General features: G+C 45.4%; 1 protein-coding gene across 1 annotated transcript in view; it reads right to left on the bottom strand.

The window, feature by feature from the left end:
- The window catches only part of FARS2 (phenylalanyl-tRNA synthetase 2, mitochondrial), a 382,893-nt gene that overhangs the window by 171,234 nt on the left and 193,255 nt on the right, over positions 1-18,404 (bottom strand). The window contains exon 6 of the mRNA XM_060021600.1: positions 1,533-1,693. Coding sequence (XP_059877583.1) covers positions 1,533-1,693 — 161 coding nt within the window. The remainder of the gene's footprint in view (positions 1-1,532; positions 1,694-18,404) is intronic.

Below are 18,404 nucleotides of genomic sequence, written 5' to 3'. Positions count from 1 at the left end.
TGTAGAACTGACGAATACAATATCTGGAACGATTAACTCATTGGAGGGGCTTAATGGTTAACTGGACACAACAGAGAAGATGCGTAAACCCAAAGCTAAGACAAGAAAAACTATCCAAAATGAAGCACAGAGTGAAAAAATTAAAAAAGTCAAACCCTGGGCATCAGAGTTCTATGGCATACGTGCAAATGGCCTGATATACATGCAGTTACCACCTGAAAAGCAGAGAAAGAAAGGAGGAGAATTGTTGGAAGAGATACCAAATGAGAATTTTCAAAGAGGGTTGAAAATCACTAATTTAAGACAGCGAAACCCCGAGCAAGATAACAGACAGAAAAGTCATATACAGGTCAACCTGCTAAAAACCAGAGTGAAAAGATAGAGGCAATGAAATGACACGTTTAAAGAGCTAAGAGAAAAAAAAAAGAAAAAAAAACATGCACAAACATTGGCAACCTAGACATCTATATTCATGGAAAATAGTCCTAAAAAATAAAGGTGAAACAAAGGCATTTCCAAACAAAAGCTGGGAAAATTCATGCTGCACTACGAGAAATGGTAAACGAAGTTCTTCAGACTTGAAGAAAATGAACACAGAGAAAAATCACGATAGGCAGAAAGCAATGGTGATCAGTGGGGCAAATATCAAGGAAAATATAAAATAATATAGTTTTCAATTTCTTTAAAGGACAATTGGCTATTTGAAGCAAATAGAGCAACGTATTATGGGATTATAATACACAAAGAAATAAAATATGACAATAATAATATAAAAACAAGGCAGAGTAAATAGAATTACACTATTGTAAGGTTGTTAAATGTTTCATGAAGTTGTAATAGTTACTCACGGTAAAGTGTGATGAATTAATTATACATATTGTAATCTAGAATAACCACTTAAAAATAATACAAAAAATGGCGAAACTAAATAGCAGTAGGGTAATAAAATATAATACAAAAGCCATCCGAAACACACCCACAAAACCTCAATTTCCAAATAAATAAAGAACAGAAAGAGAAAATGAGTAAGAACTAAGATAATAAAATTAAACCCAAGAACATCCCATGTAATTATGTTAAGTGTAAGATATATTCAACACTCCAATTAAATATGGGTTTACAAAAAGACCCAACTGTTTACAAGAGACACGTTTTTAATATAAAGACAGAAAGTGAAAATCAAATGACGAAAAAAATATACATTGCAAACACTAACCACAGGAAAGCCAATGTGTCTAGATTAGCAACAAAAAAAACTGAACTGTGAAAGTATCATCAGTGATAAAGATGGATATTTCATGATAAAATAGCCATTAATAAAGCCCAAAATTTGTTCTCTGCTTAGACTAACAGGCTTGATAAATCTTCTTTTTTCAGCATACAATTTCAGGAGGTGTATGATCTCCTGTGTGTTTATGAATCTCTATTTAAAACCTCTTTTCAAAGTCACACTATCTTTAAATACAATGATTTTATTTTCAGACACGTAACCCCCTCAATTATCATCTACTTGATTCTTTCATGTCAGTTACCTGGAACTTCACCTTCTGGTTGATGTCCTGCACGCAGAACTGCTTCAGGAAGCGCTCATCCTCACTCCAGAAGAGGCGGATGTCGGGGATGTCGTAGAGGACCATGGCCAGCCGCTCCAGCCCAAGGCCAAAGGCCCAACCGATCTGATCTTCAGCACCAGCTACAAAGAAGAAAGAAGACAAGACAACAGGTTAAAAAGCACAAGGGCAATACTCCAATATAAAACAAAAAGTTTAAAAAAAACAAAAAGAGCACGAGGGTCCACAGGTCCATCCCACTCCTGACACCCACCCAGATAAGGCCGTGGTGAGTGCCGACCAGAAGGGTGCTGGGGGGGAGGGGCCGCAGAGACACCCAAGGGGACCCCGATCTCACAGTTTTCGTGCTCCCCACATCCCTCGCTCCCCTCCCCGAGGCACTCTGGAGTCGAACTTCTCTAATACTGTCTTTCATTTCTGCTTAAATCCCAGGCTGGCTAAGCCCTGGTTCCTGCCTCTGAGATACTTTCCTGTAATCTGCGCTCCCCCTTTTTCCAACATTCAGCCTCTATGTTCAGGTTACAGAGAGGAGAGGAAACACAGGCTCTGTCCCCAGGTGGCTTACGAGACGGGCAGGTTTGTTCAAAACATGCCAGGGTGGACCACTGATATTCAGGAAGCGTGTGTCCAGCCTCCAAGAACCCTCAGTTTACTAGAACACACTCTGACTCTCAGGAAAAGCTGCCCCAGTAACACACAAGGAGCAAGCCCGCCAAGGTGACGTGCACACGTGGCACCAGCCCCTCCGAGGGTGAGCGTGTAGTTCAGACCTATGGCAACACGTGAAGTCTCGGGTTCGTTCACGTGAAACAGAGTGAGATGGAAGACACCAACTGCTGTGCGAAGGGGGCAAGGGAGCAACGCCCAGCACAGGGAAGAGCTCACGAGACAGTGTCATTTCGACTGGACTCTGAGGGGTGAGCAGGACGCTGGGGGCGCTGAGATGGCTCAGGACGCCCACCCCCACGCGCACGCCCTGCGAGGGGACCCCTTAGGGACCGCTCCCCAATCCCTAGGGTTTCACTGCTGGGATTAGGTTACTTTACGCAAGTCCATCTTAGCAAACTCCAGAGAGTCTCCTGCTGGCTTAGGAGAGCTGAGCTGACGTGAAGAGAGGAGGCCCAGGTGTGGCCAGACCTGGAGGGAGGCCTCCGGGAGCCAAGGGAGGCCCTGGCGGCAGCAAGAAGATGGGAAGCTCACTCCCGCGATCGTGAGGAAATGGATTCTCCTGACAGCCCGAATGAGGGAAGACAGGACCCTGAGCTCCAGAGGAGAACGTGGCCTGGTGACACCCTGATTTCAGCCTGTCGAGACCCTGGGCGGGGGACCAGGCCCTCTGCACCGGACTCCTGACGCACGGCGGTCGTGACACAACAAGTGCGCGCTGCTCTAGCCACTAAGTATGAGGTTATCTGTTACCCAACACGAAAAACGAACGCTGCCCCAAATGCAGAGGAAGATGCAGGCAAGTTCCTGACTGAAGGAACGTCTTCACCGGCCGGGCAAGCTTCAGGCGGGAGAGACACGGCAGAGAGGACCTGCCTCTGGCCAGGGGCCGGCGCCACTGCCACTTACAAATGAAACCCCAAGGATAAACTACAACAACGGCAGCCACGAAGAAGGGTGAGCCTCGCTGGATGATCTAGAAGATGAGTGATAAAAATCTTCAAAGTGAGATCTCAAACGGAAAAGGCACAGAGAGAGAATGCGGCGTAGCGGGGGGAAGGCGCGCAGGGAATGCAGCGCAGCGGGGGGAAGGCGCGCAGGGAGAGAAGCGCGCGGCCGGGCAAGTGCGGAGCCACGCGTGTCCTAGGCAGCGGGGAAGCGGGGCTTAACACAGACAGCGGGGACACGAAGGAGGGAGCACAGCCCCTGACCCCTGGCCGGCTGCCTAGAAGAGCAGCTAAGGGAGAGGCACCCTCTTTCGAGTAAGTCATACTGATGCCTGAAAACCATAGAGAAGGCTGCAATGAAAAATGCAAAAATGAATAGGAGTGTGACACACTGCTTTTGTGTCCTAAAAGAATAAGTTTCTCTTTAAGCGACACTGCCCAGGCCTGGTGGTGTGGTTCCGCACGCCGAGCACTGCGTGGTCCCAGTGCCCTCGGTGACTGCTGGTCACACTATTTATTCTGGCAACAATTTGGAAAATGCAGCAGCACATACAAAGGTCCGTAACAACGCTCAAACTCTTTATCCTTCTGATTCCATTAGGAATTTATCCTAAGGAAATAATTCAACAGAAGCAAAAAGATAAATGAAGGAAGATATTCAAAGCTGTATAACTTATTACAGCAAGAACATGAAAACAACCTAAATGCCCCAAATTAGGGAATGCCTTAAAGTTATAGTACAGTTTAGTGTAGTCATTAAAAATCATAATTATATAAATAAATGTTGATCAAGTGACAGACTATAAGAAGTTATGAAAAATGTCTATGATAAAATGAGTACGTACTATGCCACTACTATTTAATACAGGTGTACATGAGGGTTGTAACGTAAAAAAATAAAAACAAAATCTGATAAGTAAAAGACGGTAACAGCGCATTTTTATCTGGTGTTTATCTTAAGTAAGCTTTTCATTTGCTTGAGGATCGTTTTTTCTCCTTTTCTGTGAATGTCGTCATATCATATTTTTCACCCATTTGAAAAATGAGATTGCTGCTCTTTTTCTTGCCTACTTCTCGGGCTTCTGTGTTATCCTTGTTTTGCTTTAGGAAAGTTTGAGAAGATGGGGAAGAAAGGGAGGGTAACGGATGGAAGGAGCAAAAGCTAAGACACTAAAAATTGCTGGATGTGAAATAAACTCAAATACCCTGAATCTACTGCTCTTTCAATTACAGATACTGGGCTCTAGATGGTAGGTTTTATCTAAAAATTTCATAATAAAATCTAAAAGCGTTAATAATTAAGGAAAAAGTCTAACTCACAAAGCAACATTAATATTCCACCTCTCTTTATTATTTTTTTATTTGAAAAGACGTTTCAGAAACATGTTTTAAAGTTGTTTGAAAACTAGTACCATTATGGGATGTCATGGTTATAAAAGGAAAGCAGCAGCTGTCTGTCTGTTTCGGGGGGTGGGGGTGGGGGGGAGAACTGCGCAAGTGGAGGAAGACGGGGGGACTTTATACTACGTGCCTTTTCTATCAAGTGTGAGGAGAAATATTCCAGATAAAAATGTTCATGGCTAGATAAAACACAGTAGTTTCTCTTGTTTATTTTTGAGAAGTTATAAGAACAAAGCACTCCTCCCCTGACACACTGGTGCCAGACCTTCAAGAAAATCACGTGACTAGCGAACATGGATTACAAGCTGAACTGACCTCTGTATTTCTATGAGAGCCAATACATTTCCAAGCCTGGAAAATCAGTGTCATTATCCGTGGGGTTTCAGAAAACGACCACAAACTCCTGCATATCCTCCCCTTGAATCCCAGTGGGCTGTGACTGCTTCAACCCACAGGGTGTGAGGGAAGTGATGCTACGTGACTTCCAAGGTTACGTTAGAGAAAGCCACCCAGCTAGTGCCTGGTGGCTTGGAATGCCCGCTCTCCAGACACTCCCTCCCAGGAATCTCCCTGCAGAACACCCTCTCTTAGAACCCAGCCGCCGAGCTCTAAGCAGCAGTCACACGCAGAGGCCACGCGAGGTACTCCAACGGACAGTCCCAGGTGAACCCCGTCATCCTAGCCTCGCGTCAGGCAGGTGAGTGAGGCAGATTCAGGAGGATTCCATGTGCAGCATGAACAGAGAAAAACAAAAAACTATAACAGAACATTAACAAATGGAACCCAGCGATACACAAAAGGACATTGTATCACGACTGGATTTATCCCAGGAATGCAACGTTAGCTCAGCATATGAGAACCAATCAGTGTAATTCATTTAATAAGCTGCTTAAAAAAGAAAACATGATCATCTCAATAGATGCAGAAAAAGCAACTGGCAAAATTCAACATCCATTCATTATAAAAACTCTCAGCCAATGAGGAACACAGGGGACTTCTTCAATCTAATAAAAGACACAATAAAAAAACCAACAGCTAATAGTATACTCAATGGTGAAAGGCTGGTTGCTTTGCCCTCAGGGTCGGGTTGAAAAGAAGGATGTCTACTCTTGCTATTTCTATTTCTGTCTGAGTTCCCAGCTAGTGGAAAAAAAAGGTAAAGAAGAAATAAAAACAGCTTAATAGATTGGAAAGGAAAGAGTAACACTGTCTTTATTTGTAGATGGCATGACTGTTTACATAAAAATTCCTCGGGAACGCATCTGACAGGAAACAAATACATGAATTTAGGAAGATCACAAATATACAATAATCCACATGGTGTGTGTGACTCGGGGCCTCAGTCCCACATGGCTGTCAGTAAGGACAGGCCTGAGAGGACGCCAGGCGCAGGCCAGCAAGGGGCCATCCCATCAGCACCTGAAATCCCAACCAGCTCGTGTGTCGAAGCTCAAGGACTAGACCTCCACGAGGAGCAGGGAACAGCTGGCCTCCAGCTTCCTGCCGCCGCCCACAACCTTTGATTCTCACAATCATTCTTACTGAAAAGCCTGCTTGTGACAATCTATTACCAGGAAGGGCTGTAAGAAAGGGCATCTATTCGCTGAGCTGTACCAGGTTTTGTTTTTGAAACACTTTGTTTTGGTCCCATCTAGATCTGCTTCTTCTGAATTGCACCCCCTGCACTGAGCTACCGGCCTATTATATTCGTAAGGTGCCAGGAACTTCTTGTCAAGAATGCCGGTCACTAGGTCGCTCAGTCTTCCTGCGAGTCTTCATGAAATAAGCTGGTCTCAGATCTAAGAAAATGGGAACAGGAAAAGCTTCCTTCTCGTGAACAACTGGATTGTTTTCAGCTTAAGGATATCGCGACTTACGTAACTGATCCTAATCTACTCCTTACTTTGGCCCCGTGGACGCTTAGAGCCATCCTTCCAAGGTCACCTCTACAGCGGTACGTTTCGCTGCGTGACTCTTGTCCCAGTTTTATTTTCTTATCCTTACATCCTCTTTGTCCTGATTATCTGAACTACTTATTTTATCCTCTTGCACATACTTTTATACGGCACTCCCACTTCTCTACAGAAGAAAGAGAGCCATAAATAACTAGACACTTAAAGGTATTGTCATCCCAGACAGGTCTAATTTTCAGGTCTTTGGCAATCCTCAGCTGTAATTTGTTGCCGGGTGCTCCTGGGCTGACAGGGTTTTAAGGCAGTAGTTTTTTCTACATTCCAGTACTGGAGGGTTCCAGTAAACTAGACTCTGGAGCATAAAACTGACTGTAAAGAAGCACCTCAGTCACACAGAATATTCCGGATGGGAGGCACTCAGGTTTTCCCTCCTCCTTCTCCTCTTCTTGTTTTTAAACTTTCCCATCTCTGGACTCTTATCTCACATTATTTTGGTTTTATAGGTAGGCTGACCTTCTTAGAAAGATTTTCAGCCACTAATCCCCTTACTCTGCTCTGTTTTCTTCAGAGAATATCACCTCTTAGACCCCACAACTTTTCATATTTATTTTGTTTACTGTTTACTGTCAGACTCTGCCGGTAGCATCTGATCCACGGGCTCAGGACCTGGGCTGGTTTCCATCTCTGACACATCTGGAGGGCTCAGGCCCTCCTGAGGTTTCCATCTCTGACACATCTGGAGGGCTCAGGCATTGTGAGGAAATGAGTGAATGGCAGGAAGGCAAGGTTTTGAGATTTTTCCACTTTTTTGTTTATTGGCTGCATTTACATGGGTTGTATTAGGAAGAATCTCATACTTAAAATGAAGTTTTCAACACAGGCAGTGACTATCTTTAATCTTTTATCTGTCAGAGAGTGTATCCATCATGAGGTGACATGAGAGATACCATTTCGGAAAAGACATCTCAGAAAGGAGAGAATTGGAACAGAAAAGAAAGGAATGACAGGAAAACTGAATGTTCTGTCCCCTCACCCTGCCTCCGTCACTGTCACCGAGCTTCTTTCATGCGGGGCGGCAGCTCCCGGGGCCTAGGATCTGAGCTGCTTCTGCTCCAAGCTTCCTTCCTTCCAGCTTATTTTCTTCCCCAGTGACCGAACCCTGCACCCTGAGGTTCCCTCTCATAGACGGTTTTGTTGCAAAGCCAAAGGTCAAATTAAAATTTTAAACTATTACATATTGGAACAAATTTTTTATTATATTAAGTACTTCCCTGTTAATAGGGGCTGATTTCTAGGAATTCTTTGGCTCAATGAACTGACACTTTCCCAAAATAACTGTGAAAAGAAACACTGAAACAACCTAGTAATTAACATTCATATTTTATAGAACTTAACCAATTACAAAGCACTTCACCTATATTACCTTGATTTTGATCCTCACCATGATCCTGTGGGGGATGTCAGACTGGTATTATTAGCGATGTTTCAAAAGTAAATACCATTTAAGCAAGATCACACAGACACTGGGACTCAAACCTATGTTGTTGTTGTCTTTTTCACTTCAAGTATATATCCAGTGAATGTTCCCCCAGATTCATGTTCAAACATTAGCTTAGAGAGGAGGCTCTGTTCAAAGTATTTCAAAACACCAGAAAGTTCCACTTATGTCTGTGTACTTTCTGCTTTGTTATTGCCAGTTTCCTGATGGACTTTGTCGTTATTCCATGAAAGCTAGTAAAATGATTTGCATACACAGCTGTTTAAATATATCAGTAGGCTTCTCTGAAGGTGGGGTTTCATGTCTCCAAGCGTGCCTTTCACCCTGCACCTGACCAATACACACACAGAGCTGCAGAGGGAGCTTGGGGCCAGCGTTTAGCATCAGTGTCGGACAAACGCCTCTGCTGCCCTTGACCGTTAGTTACAACGACAGCCACTCAGGGACAAAAGGCCCAAGTATCCCAGCATGACACTGCACAGCCACAGGCAGGCCTAGAAAGGCCAGCGTAGCTACATGAATTCTGATTTCTTCTCTTCCCACCGTGGACTTAGTACTTGATCCCCTGCTTTCCAGCTACAATCCTTGAACTGTTTCCTCAGAGACTTGTCACGGGATGACTGGCTTTCTGAGCTGTGCCCTGAGAGCAACCTCCCACCTGAAACTTCTCTAGTTGTACATATCCTTGGTGCCACACGCTTCTGCCAATAAGTCCTTCACGCGATCCAAGGCGGACCTCTTTGAAAAGAACCTTTCCATGGGACGGAACAGACTGTGATCGGATTCTACAAGCCTTGAAAACCGTGGTCCTTCATACGGTCTGAGCTGGGCTTTGTCCTAATCAACATTCTCTAATAAAACCTTTAACGCCCATCTTAAAACACTCCCTTTGGAACATTCCCCTTTCCTTTCTGGGTCCTAGACTTTGGTTTTCTTAATAAAGGAGACAGCAATTTCTGGTGCATATACTAATCAACAGTACGTGAAACAATCCCCAGTGGTCTTATCCAGTCAGAATTCTCCTTATAATGTCTCCAGCTTCCCTTAGGGATCTATGTCCTAAAAATCTGTATCCTTCCAACAAGGGGGAAAAATAAAAGCAAACATATGGAGGCAGAAACATGAAATGGAGTTGAGGTGACCAAGTTGACAATAGTACAGGGTAATTCAGAACCTTCTGAAAATGTAAAGGCAATGGTCATGCCTTGCTTAGCACTTGTTAAGAGTTAAAAACTAAACATATTGACTTGGGACTTCCCTGGCGGTCCAGTGGCTAAGACTCTGCGCTCCCAATGGAGGGGGCCCGGGTTCGATCCCTGGTCCTGGGCTGACAGGGAACTAGATCCCACATGCTGCAACTAAGAGTTCGCGTGCTGCAACTAACTAAATAAATAAATATTAAAAAATAAATAAATATATTGACTTGAGTATAATCAACTGAGAACTCATCTCCCACTTCATATACCTCCTTTTGACTGGCCGCCAAAATATAGTAGTTTTATCCTTTACCCCTTTCCCTCACATTTCAATCTAAGGTCCTAGAACTCAGGAGAATTAAGTACTATTGTGCAGCACATTGCAAATAAAGGTCTGCAGCGAGCAAAAGCTGGCCTTCCTAACGGTTTACTAGCTTTGGACATTGTCCATTTTTGAGAGAGCAGTTGCTTTTGTTTGATTGTTTGTGGAATTTTGTTTTTAACTGCCTGAATCGCATACAGCACTGCAGGTAACAATGTATTCCCAAAATTTGTATGTGAGACTTTTTTTTTAACCAAATCACATTGTAAGTGCACTAACATGGTCATTAATTATAAACACTTTCAACTAAATGGGGATTCTTCGTACACCAATTTTCATAAGGTGACCACGACCGTAACAGGTATTTGAGGAATACTTGGCAAACCCTATACGGAATTATTAGTGTCGGGATACGCTTTTACCTACTTCAAATGTATCGTTAAGGTTTCTTATTAACAAGAGTTATCAAAACTGGGCCACAGCAAAAAGTGAACTAGGATTGAGAGGTGTTTCAGGAAGAAAGGAGCAGAAATGGAAAGTGTAACCCCCGGAGCCCAAATGACAAGAACGATGTGGCCTTGGGGACAGGCCTTTGAATGGCGGCCAACACAGTCCTGCCCACAGGTGCCACTGACCATGAAACACAGAGGTATAGGGCCAGCTCCAACTGGAGAGAGTAACGCGGCCCAGCCCCTGGCTGCCAGGGGAAGCACTGTGGAAGAATGCTCTCTTCCTTCTTAGTGTGGAGGACATGAAAACCGCTTAGGTGACTTATAAATACATTAACCCATCCCTAAAACTCCTGAAGTATTAAGTTGGATGTACTTATCTATTCCTTTCTGTTACAGAACCAAGGAATAATGCGTCTCGCCTCATAGTCTGAAAAAGTGTGCCTTCGTATCTGTTAGAAAAATGACTCCAAAATAAAAGTTAATAGTGCTCTATTTCTTGTCATACTGTTATAATATTTTAACCATGCAAGGAATTTAATTTAGAGTAAGTAATGCCACTGTCACTTAAATATATGAATGATAAAAGAAACGTGAGCTGTTCTAATTCCATAATTCCCGAGCAATGACAATTAATGAAACCCTCTTTCCTAGTGGGAGTTGTTTTCGGCAGCAGATAAAGGAGCTGCTGAGCCTTTTAGGATGTGCTCTCCCAAACGAGTTGCTTCTCTCTTCATCATTATCCAAAATATAATTAAAAGATGACATTTAAAACAAACTAATAGTCAAGCAGTATCCCACCCTCAGAGGAAAAGCAGCTGAGAAGCAACACTTTGCCTCCACTGAGAGCTGGTAGAAACTGCTGGATAAAGCCCGCTGCCCAACATCTGCCTTCTGTGCTGCACCTGTCCGCCTGGAGCATCAATCCCACCTGTCAATACACGAAAAGTTGCATGAGATTATCACTGGCTGCTATTGTGTAGACAGATATTAATTGGGTTGTTTTACCGCTGTGGACATGTTCTCTGACCTTTCCAAACAGAAAACAAGTCAATAGGAGTATCTTACACAGACTTCTATTTTCGTCCTCAGCTTGCTCCAATAGTCTAAAATTCAGAGTTACATGTTTATGGTCTTTACTGTTTTAGACCATCTATCTAGCGACTATCTACATGCAGAGGAAAATCAGCCTTTAATGTTAGCCTGAACCCAGTTCAGTAGCCTTTAGGACCTCTCAGCTGTGCTGTGTGGTTTGCGGGATCTTAGTTCCCTGACCAGGGATCAAACCCGGGCCCTCAGTGAGAGCGCCAAGTCCTAACCACTGGACCGCCAGGGAAGTCCCGAAGCCAAGTTATTTATCAAAACACAAAAGAAGATTTCTGAGCAAAAGCCAAACAGCTTGATCCGGTCTATTCCCAAATATCTTAAGGACAAGTTAATCAAAACTTTCTTGGCAAAGCTGTTTGAGTCACGCTTCCCTTCTTATTTTCAAACCGTAACCCCATCCTCTGTCCCCTCATTGGCACCCCACAGTGTTCTCTCTCGTACGAAGCCAAAGTAATCAGGGCTTGATTGGAGGCCCGGGGCCAATGTCCACCTTGGAACTGTCCAGGGCCTGACCCGCTCAGCTGTGGGCACTACTTACAACAACCTTGAACAAATACGGCTCAGGACCGAACACAACCCTAAAGGGATACTGCTTGCTTGCCTCTAAGGAAATGTGCACACGGCGCTAACATTACACGATGTCACCTATCGGCTCCCCACTGTACGAAAGCCAGGGATGTAATAATCATTCGAATGTAACAATAATAAGCCCCTAATAGTATTAAGAACACACGGAATGGCTTTTTTTTCTATCAACATATGATAATATACAACATTCCAGAAGCTTTTAGTCTACGGATATGGTTCCATCCACCCCCCCCCCCAAAAAAAGGAGATACAGCAAAACAACCACTGAAAGGCCAATCTGCCTATGACCCAAGAGGTCGAAAGCAAGGGTACCAGATGTCCTCCCATGGGTGAACGGCTACACAAATAGTGGGACATCCACGCCACGGAACACTGACCCACACAACACAAAGAAATGGGCTTTGTAGGGACAGAGGAAGCACCTTTCATGAATCTACAGAGAGTTATGCCCAGTGGAAAATACCAATCCCCAAAAAGGGTATAGACTATATGATTCCATTGCTATAACATTTTAAATAACAGAATTTTATAAATGGAGAACAGATTGGTGACTCCTAAGGGTCAGGGACAGCAGATCCGGGTGAGGGCGAATATGATTATAAAAGGGTAATGTGAAGGATCCTTGTGGCAATGGAGTTATTTTGTATCTTGCCTTTGGTGGTGAATAGGTGAATCTACACATGATAAAACTGTATAGAACTAAATACACAAACAAATGAATCCAAGTCAAACTGGGAAATGTGCATAAGATCAATGGATTGTGTCACCGCCAATAACCTGGTGTAGCTGGACTATAGTTTGGCAAAATGTTACCACTGGGGGAAACAGGATAAATGGTACACAGAATCTCTCTGTTCTTATAGCTGCAAATGAACCTACTATTATCCCCCAAATTTTCAATTCAAAAAAAAAAAAAAGAAAAAAGAAAAAGCAAGTGCAGCTCTGTACGTTTGTGGAGGGCGAAATCCTGCCTCCCCATCGTGGCAGTCTGGTAAATCCTTCCTAACTGGGCTGTCTACAGTTCTGACAGGTCAAGTGAGGCCCCTCGACACTCACCAGGCAGGGGGATGCCAGTGCCCTACGCCCTCACTTCTCTCCCCTCTCTCTCTTTACCCCTTTCCCATTAACCTACCCAGGTCACATCCAACTATTACTTCTATACCAAAATGCACCATGAATAAAGGGGAACTTTTTAACTTGATAAATAGTATTGATTGGATCCCTGAATGAAGAAATTTTCATGCCTTTTCTCCCAATATAAATCTGAGCTCCCCTGGGGAATCTGCTCTTGCCCTGTCCCCTTCCTTTTTCTGGACATTTCTGGGCTCTCAGAACCTGATGGAGAGGAGGGGACGGGCAGGAAACAGACTCATTTTCTGGGTCAGGGCAGCCTGTGTACAAATAGGCAAGACAGTTCTTTAGCAGGAGGGTTCTGCTTGCTGGGAAGAATGTGGAAGCTGGGTAGAGAAGAATCTCTCAGTGAGTAGAGGCCAGGTGTTCCGTTTCTAGGAAATTCCCCAGGAGTGAGTGCCCAAGAGAGGAAGGAAGCCGGCCCTTCCGTGTTCCACAAGGGCCTGGTGATGGGCCCCTCCCTACCCAACGCAGCCCCTGGCCTTCGGTAGAGCTTGGAGATCTCAGAGAGCCGCTGCAGACGGACAGGGGCTGCGTCTTCCTCAGAGCAGAATGGGACCCTGTGGAAGTTTTTCCCTAATCACCGCCGTTAATCTAAAGAACAGACAGGTTGGGAGCACTGACTCTGCACCCAGCCCCGTCCTGCTGCCCCACTCACCAGCCGGGCGCCCCTGGGCCAGTTACTTATTTACTGTCTCTCTGACTCCACTTCTCTGTCTGTAAAGTTGGGACAGTCAACAGAACCCCCTCGTGGAGCCTTCGTGAAGCTCCTGTGAGTTATTAGTTATTACCCAAAAGAGGCCTAGAGCAAAGGAAGGGCTCTGCAGGTGCTCGTGACGGTCACCACCCAGGTCTGTGGAGACGCAAACCCAGAAAGCAGCAAAGACCACGCTCCCCTGGACCCTGCACTGCGAGCAGGTAGCTCACGTCAGAGGCCGACAAATCCTCTCATGTTCGCGGAGGTTCTCTTGTTGCTTCAGGACAATGTTAAATGGAATATTCCCACTGTTGGCAGAGGTCCCCAAGGCTAAGAAAGGTGGATGGTGGACATGCCATGGGACAGTGGGGTGAGTTTGCTCACCACCCCTCTGCCACCTCCATGCTGTTAGGGAAGCTGAGATTTCACTGTGTTATTGGAGACATGAGCTCCTGGGAGAGTTACGTCCTGTTACCGCTGCCTCTTCCTCCCTTCCAGGGGAAATGGGGAGTGACCCCCCCCATCAAGGAAGTGGGGCAGGGGTTAGGGAACCACCTAGAGAACTTGGCAAGTGTCTCCTTGGGTCTGGGGGACCTAGAGACTACCCCTCACCCACACCTGAAAAACTCTAAAGGCTGAACACTGAATGGAAACGGCTGTGGTCCTGAGCAGGAAAACAGGTCTGTGCTGGACAACAGAATTGTGAGTTTCCTGTAGCCCAGGTGGGCCCTCAAGCTCGAAAAGCACCCCACCCCCAGGTCCTGGAGGGCATGAGCTGACCTCAGCAGCACGAGCCTATAAATACACCACTGAATACAGAGACCCAGCCATCAGCTGGGTAGGACGTCACCCATTCCTGAAGCCTTCAGTCTCCATAGTGGTGAATCGCTAAGGGATCCGCCAAGCAGCCCCTGAGAAAAAAGCCAGCATCTGGACACTGGTCACACTGCCAGATCCCAGCTCCGCAGCGACAGAGGCCCCTCCCTGGCCGTCGCCTCCTCCGCCCCTCCGTGCCCAGCCCTCTTTCCCCTTGCTCTCCCTCCCCCATCACCACCCTTCCAGCTTCCACCCCTGTGCCCTACTCTGAGCTGAGGGAGGGAGAAAGCTGTCAGTTGGATGGAAGATGGAAGCTTTGCCATTAGCCTGGACTGCACTTGACAGTGACCAGGAAAGCCATGGGATCTGCTTGAAATCTCACTCTGGATGAGGAAGAACGATTAGACAGAACTTGCTGGAGGCAGTGGTGTGAAAAACAAAACAATTTTAGAAGTTTACATCTACTGAGTCCAGCTCAGTGACTTCAGTGTTATAAATGGTTTGCTTATCCTTCCTCTCCTCGCCCGCTACCAAACGGCCTCGTTCAGTTCTCTTCCTTTGTGCTTCCCAACCCACCACCCCTCCTCTTGCCTCCTTATGCCTCTAGGTAACACGTAAATATCTGAAATATTTAAATATTTTACTCCTGACCCCAGTGAGAGTAGCGTTTAATATTAAACTGAATAGAAATGATGGGAAATAGAACAAGGAAACAGAAGAATGGGGATTAAACATGACCAATTTCTCCGTTCTTCTTCCCAGAATCCGAGGCATTTTTAACCATTTGGCTATGGAACCTAAGAGATAAAACAGATGGAGGGGAACTTAAACGGACATAGGAATAGAGCTGGATAAAAATAAGGTATCAGTTGGCAAAGCTAAAAACACAATCCCACGGGTCTAAGCACACGAAATGTCTATAACATCATGTATTCATCAGACAGACCAAATTGGTAGTCGGAACCATGACACAGACTGTGTCTTTCATCAATAAACTCTGTCAAGCCACATCTAGGCCATAAGAAGGATCTCTGCGTGGGGAAATGCCATGTGAAAACCAATCCCTGCGTCATTCTCATCTTCCTGGACCCTCCCAGCAGAGCCGGGCGGTCATGTGACCGTGCTCCAGCCAATGGAACCGAAGCAGGCAAAAGCGAGACCCCCCCCTCCCCCAGCCCCCTTGGAGACCCTCCAGCTCTCCCGTCCTCTGCTATGGGGACCGTGATGTTATCACTGTGGCTCTCTCTGACTGATACACTTTCAATGGATTAAGCCACTGGGATTTCAGGGGGTCCTCTGTTAGCTCTGCACGGCTGGGCCTATCCTGATAATTAATCAGCCCTAGCATTCTGACATGACAAAGGGATCTGCATAATCTCTGACTGGTACCAAACTGAGGATCAATGCCACTTTTCCTTGTCCTATAAAAATAATTCTGCTAGCTCAGTATAAACATTTCATATAAACTGGAAGAGATTTATAGAGAGCCTACCACTTATAAATTGTTATTAAGAAAATGGTGTTCCTACACTGTGCCAAGGTTCAGTAAACAAGAATTTGGCTAAAACATAAGGAAAAACAACCCTTGAATGTCTAAGGAAGTCAGCACTAAAACAGGTGACCCAGAGAGGTTAGGGAACAAGAGACCCTAGTCAGGGAACTAAGATCCTGCATGCCACGAGGCATGGCAAAAAAAAAAAAAAAAAATTACAAAGGGAAAGAAAGGATTTCTAAGAACTCCTAAAAGTATGTTTTGTTTTTTTTTTAAACAAAAAAGGCTTTTAAGAACCCGAGCTTGTCTTTGGTGTAATTTTATCAGGAAAGAAGCAGGTACATGGCCATCACTCTTGCTGCTAAATAGCATCTGTCAAAAGTAAGCCTAGGGCTTCGCTGGTGGCGCAGTGGTTGAGAGTCCGCCTGCTGATGCAGGGGACGCGGGTTCGTGCCCTGGTCCGGGAGGATCCCACATGCCGCGGAGCGGCTGGGCCTGTGAGCCATGGCCGCTGAGCCTGCGCGTCCGGGGCCTGTGCTCCGCAACGGGAGAGGCCACGGCGGTGAGGGGCCCGCGTACCGCAAAAAAAAAAAAAGCCTCCCTTGCCTCCCTTGGAGGGAAGCAGCCAAATCCATCATTCAGGGACCAATCCAAACCCATCAGGAGGCTCAATATATTCTGATTCATTAACATACATATCTGTCAATATTTTCTCATTTTTAGTTTTAATAAATCTATCATGAATTTTTTTAAAATAAATTTATTTTATTTATTTATTTATCTTTGGCTGTGTTGGGTCTTCGTTGCTGCGCGTGGGCTTTCTCTAGTTGTGGCGAGCGGGGGCTACTCTTCATTGCAGTGCGTGGCTTCTCACTGCGGTGGCTTCTCTTGTTGCGGAGCACGGGCTCTAGGCGCACAGGATTCAGTAGTTGTGGCACACGGGCTCAGTAGTTGTGGCTCGCGGGCTCTAGAGCGCAGGCTCAGTAGTTGTGGCACATGGGCTTACTTGCTCCGCGACACGTGGGATCTTCCCGGACTAGGGATCAAACCCGTGTCCCCTGCATTGGCAGGCTGACTCTCAACCATTGCGCCACCAGGGAATCCCTATCATGAATTTTTAATCAATATTTTATTTCTTTTGGGGGCTCTATTTCTTTGCAAACTTATCTTCCATATGTTATCTATTCTCAGGAACTCGAGGTAATTTGAGAAATATGGCTTCATCATTTTTCACTCATCATACTGGCAAACACTGCAGTCTGACAATGAAAAATGCTGGCAGGAAGGGGGACAAACAGCAAGTTCACACGCTGCCGCCAGGGGCGTCAGTCCCATCTGTGATGTCTTATTTCATGAGCTGGCATTTTGAACAGAGTACTATATTATTCTCTAGACTCTGTAAAATGCTTAAAAGTTTTCTTAACAATAACTTTAAAAAATTTTTTATTGGAGTACAACTGCTTTACAATGTTGTGTTAGTTTCTGCTGTGCGATGAAGTGAATCAGCTATACGTATACATCTATCCCCTCCCTCTTGGACCTCCCTCCCACCCACCCCCCCATCCCACCCATCTCGGTCCTCACAGAGCACCGAGCTGAACTCCCTGGGCTATACCGGAGGTTCCCACTAGCTATCAATTTTACACATGGTAGTGTATTTATGTCAAATCTAACCTCCCAGTTCATCCCACCCTCCCCTTCCCCCCGTGTCCACACATCCGTCCTCTACATCTGCATAAGATGTGCTCTTCAAGGACAGGGACAGAACCGCTCACGTCCTTCACACCCTGCCAAATACAGAGAAGTAACTATGCAAGCTTGATCTAAGAAAGCAAGAGACATAATTACTTTTCTAATGGGGCAGCTTTGAACTGGATGTGGGTGTTCCCAGCAGGAGCCACAACCAAGACGGGAAGTGTGACTCTCTGGGTACCAGTGGCCACTACAGCCTCTTCTGACGTGCCTGCACTCAGACTTACAAACCTGAATAAAAGCATTCTTAAAAAAACCCACCACCACCACCACCAATGCAGCACGATGCTCCCTCTCTGAACTAACTTTACGACCCTCAGGTTCTGCTTACGCTTGTGGGCAGCAGCGCCCCGGAGCACCTCTGTCTTTGGTCAGGAGGAACTGTCGTCCACCCGCCACCCCCGAAAACTGCCAACAGCCTGGCATTGTGGGTAACTGGCCAGGACTATTTGGCAGGAAGACCTCAATCTTGGTCACTCTATTTGACAGGAAGCAAAATTGAATTTTAAGGAAGTCACCTAGGGTCACCTACAGCTTCTGAGCTTGAATTAGCTCTTCTAATCTCATTTGCTTGTTCAAAGCAACACAAGAAAACTATGAATAGACAAATCATCTACTCTCTCAATGTAGCTCAACATTAAGACCACACTCAGATCCACCCAGTGAGACGTAGTGGAATAAACACTGTGGTGGTGTCAACAGCCAGACAACTGAATTTGATAACACATGGGACCCTTATTTTATTTCATTTTTTTAAAAAACTACATAGGGGACTGGGCTCAGAGAGTCCTATAGTAGGGAAAAAAGGATACTTGGAATACAGAGCAGCGCCTCTGTTAGACACACCTCCTTATGGGG

This window comes from Delphinus delphis, chromosome 10 (genome assembly GCF_949987515.2).
Source record: "Delphinus delphis chromosome 10, mDelDel1.2, whole genome shotgun sequence".
Lineage (NCBI taxonomy): Eukaryota > Metazoa > Chordata > Mammalia > Artiodactyla > Delphinidae > Delphinus > Delphinus delphis.
Note: the sequence above shows the minus strand (reverse complement) of the source record. Positions and strands in the feature narration are given on the sequence as shown.